Source organism: Triticum urartu, chromosome 5, assembly GCF_003073215.2.
Source record: "Triticum urartu cultivar G1812 chromosome 5, Tu2.1, whole genome shotgun sequence".
Taxonomy (NCBI): Eukaryota; Viridiplantae; Streptophyta; class Magnoliopsida; order Poales; family Poaceae; genus Triticum; species Triticum urartu.
The window spans coordinates 127,186,367-127,189,931 of NC_053026.1; the positions used below are offsets into that span (position 1 = coordinate 127,186,367).

At 46.6% G+C, this 3,565-nt stretch overlaps 1 protein-coding gene across 3 annotated transcripts; it reads right to left on the reverse strand.

Moving 5' to 3' along the window:
* Positions 1–438: 438 nt before the first annotated feature.
* LOC125555760 lies at positions 439–2,709 on the reverse strand. Of its 3 annotated transcripts, none has more exons than XM_048718613.1 (7): positions 2,266–2,709; positions 2,096–2,141; positions 1,918–1,983; positions 1,744–1,812; positions 1,543–1,611; positions 1,365–1,436; positions 439–1,237 (listed from the first exon to the last, which is right to left on the reverse strand). In XM_048718613.1, the coding sequence occupies exons 1-7, from the start codon at positions 2,490–2,492 to the stop codon at positions 734–736; spliced, it is 1,053 nt and encodes a 350-aa protein (XP_048574570.1). In that variant the 5' UTR covers positions 2,493–2,709; the 3' UTR covers positions 439–733. The 3 variants fall into 3 exon arrangements, with proteins under 3 accessions (XP_048574570.1, XP_048574571.1, XP_048574572.1); XM_048718614.1 differs by having other exon boundaries at positions 1,918–1,980; positions 2,266–2,708; XM_048718615.1 differs by lacking the exon at positions 1,365–1,436 and having other exon boundaries at positions 2,266–2,706.
* Positions 2,710–3,565: the final 856 nt, after the last annotated feature.

The following is a 3,565-nucleotide window of genomic DNA, read 5'->3' on the forward strand; positions in this document are numbered from 1 at the left end:
ATGGATAATTTTTCCCCAACTCAACAAAGACTCTATGAACTATTATTTTAAAAACACCCTCGGAGAGCTTCATGAAAAACAAAGAGTTAGGCCAAATTTGAGGGTTTTTTTTGGCGGAGCAAGACATTGTATATCTACCACGTTTAGCTTATGTTTCTTTATAAATAAATAAAAAAGCGGAGCAGGCACTTGCTTCCACGCAGCGAACGCCTCCATCGTCACGGCACATTGGCGCCCACGGCCACCACTCTTGCTCCTGTGTGACCGGGCAAGAGCTTCGTAAGCACGATACGCATGAGCACCATTATTGGTGCATACCCCACTTTTACTAGTTAGTATTATAGATTGCAGAAAAAATGCATTTGCAGCATGACAACACACAGTTCCAGTGTGAAATTGATTTTATGCTCCTCACCTCACTCACAGCGGATTTTCTAATTATTAGAATTGAGTCTATAGGAATGCAAATGCAAAGACTCTGCACAGAATATTCTCAAGATTTGAAGACAATTCGACATACTGAACTGGTTCCTAGTTCCTACATCAGGCCTACTACCAAATGGCGAACTAAAATGCCATGGTAGCATCAGACTTATTATTCTTACTCCGTGCAATTTTTCACCAGCCCATGCAACTTCCGCATTCACACTTGACCAAATAAGCTTCGTTTTTTCACGCGGAGAACAAACGATATGGCGCGCCCCAACCATGGTGCAAGTTCATCTGAACATGATCATGTCGCTTGCAAAGTGGAATACAAGCGCACGACGAGGTTGGCTCCAATGGTAACGGCGAAGATGATGGCAAGAATGGCCATTGAAGCAGCTCTACGATCCATGGTCACCACGGCTACACCCTTTGCTGCCGCCTTCTTGCTGCCACCATCTTGTACAAGCTTCATCCTCGTCTCATTCCACCCCGTGTTCGCTGGTCTCTTCTTCTCTGCTGGCTTGAACAGAGCTGGCAGTGAAGGACATGTGGGTGAGTCGATGGGCGCGACCGGCTCTTGTGCCGGCGGTTTCTGCTCCTCGTGCTTCGATACGTTCTCCATTGTGGCTGTTTCGGTCATGGTATCCACTTTCAGTTGCTCTGAGATTTGTGATTGATGCGCTGTCATCTGTGTTGATGCGGTCTCTTGATCATCGTCATGTCCTTGCCCGATATGTTCTTCATGGGCGACCTCCGGGATGTTGATGGTAAGAGCGCTTTCATCAGAGTTCTTCACACCTTCGGTGGCCTAAACATGACAATTCAGAGGAAACAGGCAGAATAAATAAGGCTCCGACCACTGTAGGCATGGATCACCAATGAACACTCAGAGCTGCTTTGAACAAATTAAATTGAGGCAAGAAAAACCAATATACATTTGGTGTGATCTCATTCTCAACGCAACTCTTCACTTTAGTTTGGTCAGGATTATTCACATCTTCACTGTCCTGAAGCCAAAATTTGGTTGAATTTCCGGAAGTGAACAGCAAGGCGATACATATTACACAAGAGAGTTTTTTGTTATCACAGTTGTGCATAGGAAATAGAACTGACCGTATCATTAACGACTTCGACACGTTCCTTGCTTGCATTTGGATCAAACTTATCTGTAGGTTTGCTGTCCTGAAAACCAAATTAAGAAAAATATTCACAAAAGTAAGGCACCGGCAGCAAATATTGCAGGCAATACACGCATGGTGTGTCTTAATAATTAATTACTGTAAATTTCTCCAGAAGTTCTGCAGAGAGACAGACCAATTCGTCAGCAACGATTTCATCCACCTGCTCCGGAATCTCATGAAGCTCCTCTGCTTCCTTACCATCCTGAAACCATATTTTCAGAGCATTTTCACACAAACAAGTCTTATTTTGCAAACTTAAATCAACACAAAATATTTCAGACAGCATGCAGATTATACGGAGACTAACCAACCCATCAGCTTCAACCTCTCTATCCTCCCTGCCCAGATTCTCATCAGATTGATCAGACTTCTGCTGAATCAACAAATTTCAACCAATATGTTTTGTTAAAATCATCTAAACTCACATGAAAAGGGAAAGAGATCAAGAACACTAAGTTCTAACTAATGAAACCCTCAGTCCACACCTGCTCCTTCTCCACAACCCCACCATCCAGAACGTCCTCCTCCTTGCTGCAAAATCCGCCAGAAGAAACTCAATCCAATCATCTCGGACGCGTAACAAACGGAACGGATGAAATGCTAAACGAACCGAGACTAATAACTAGCCCAAGAAAAAAGGGATTTCTTCCCGTACCCGCGGCGGTCCTTCTTGGCGCCCTTGCCGTCGCCACGGCGCCGCCACGCGACGACGGCGGCGCCGACGATCGCGCCTCCGACGAGGAGCAGCGCCCCGACGCCCTGCGGCGTGCCGACGCGCGCGCACACGCGGGTCCTCATGGCGCCGCCGCGCCCCGCCACCTCCTCTCGCGATTCTTGCGCGGTGCAAAGATCGCCTCTGCCCCTTCCGCTGCCCACTTCCATGACAGCGACGGCGGCAGTTAAGACAAGACGAAGCTCCAACAATATTGTTCGCTGCAGTTAAGTTGGGGAGCTGGGACGGGACGCCGACGCTTGGTTCGCGTGTTCTTGCGCGCGTTCTAGAGGGACACGAAGAGGGGAGAGAGAAGGTTGGGAGGTTCTAGGTACGAGATACGATGGAAGTTATGGCCGGTTCAATCGCACCATGCCCACAACACTCGGATCATGAATGGAAAGTCTCTTTCGACTGGCCAAAGGAGAAACCTACTCATCTTCAAACTGCCACGAAGTTCAACTTTTTTGCTATACTATATACAGGACCTCAGAGAAATTCATTACTACAAACCTCGGAGAAATATTCCATAATTGGTCCTTAGCCGCCTTACCCTAAACCTTCTCTGTCAATAGATGTACGAGACATTTGTACAATCCACATATGAAGATAAGGGGAAAAGAACAATTTAGGTGTTGTTTAAAAAGTCCTCTCACGTCACTTTTGGGCCAAGAGAAGATAGAGTCCAAGTCCCCCATTTTCTGGACTCAGATTCGGACTGCACAGACATATCTGACTCAAAATGCCAAGATCTCTTTCATCCGAACTCCGATTTGGGTGATTCTTTTTTGTTGTTGGAAAGTTTATGATGCGACCCCGTCTTCGAAGAAGAGGGAGTTCAAGGGGAGGTCCGATCTTCACGGCGTAGGATCGATAAATGGATGGGGGTAACTAGCTGCAAGCAGCCAAAAAAATGGAAAATAAGAGATTATGACCCGACGAGGAGGATGCTCACCGGAGCTTGCAATCCGAACATTCACCGATCCACAGCCCGCAATACTACCCCACACAACCACACTCAAGTCGTGGAGCACGGGATAGGTGCAATCCTCAAGGGAAACCACGAACTCTAACCCACACAACACGATCTAGCCGTGGAGCACGAATTAGGAGCAATTTCTCAAGGAATCATGAGAATAAGGATAACAAGAGCTCTCCAATCTCAGGAGGAATCTATGTCTTTGGTCTTTGATAGAAATGGCAAAAGTCCCTAACGAAGGGAAGAGCTAGCCTATTTATAATC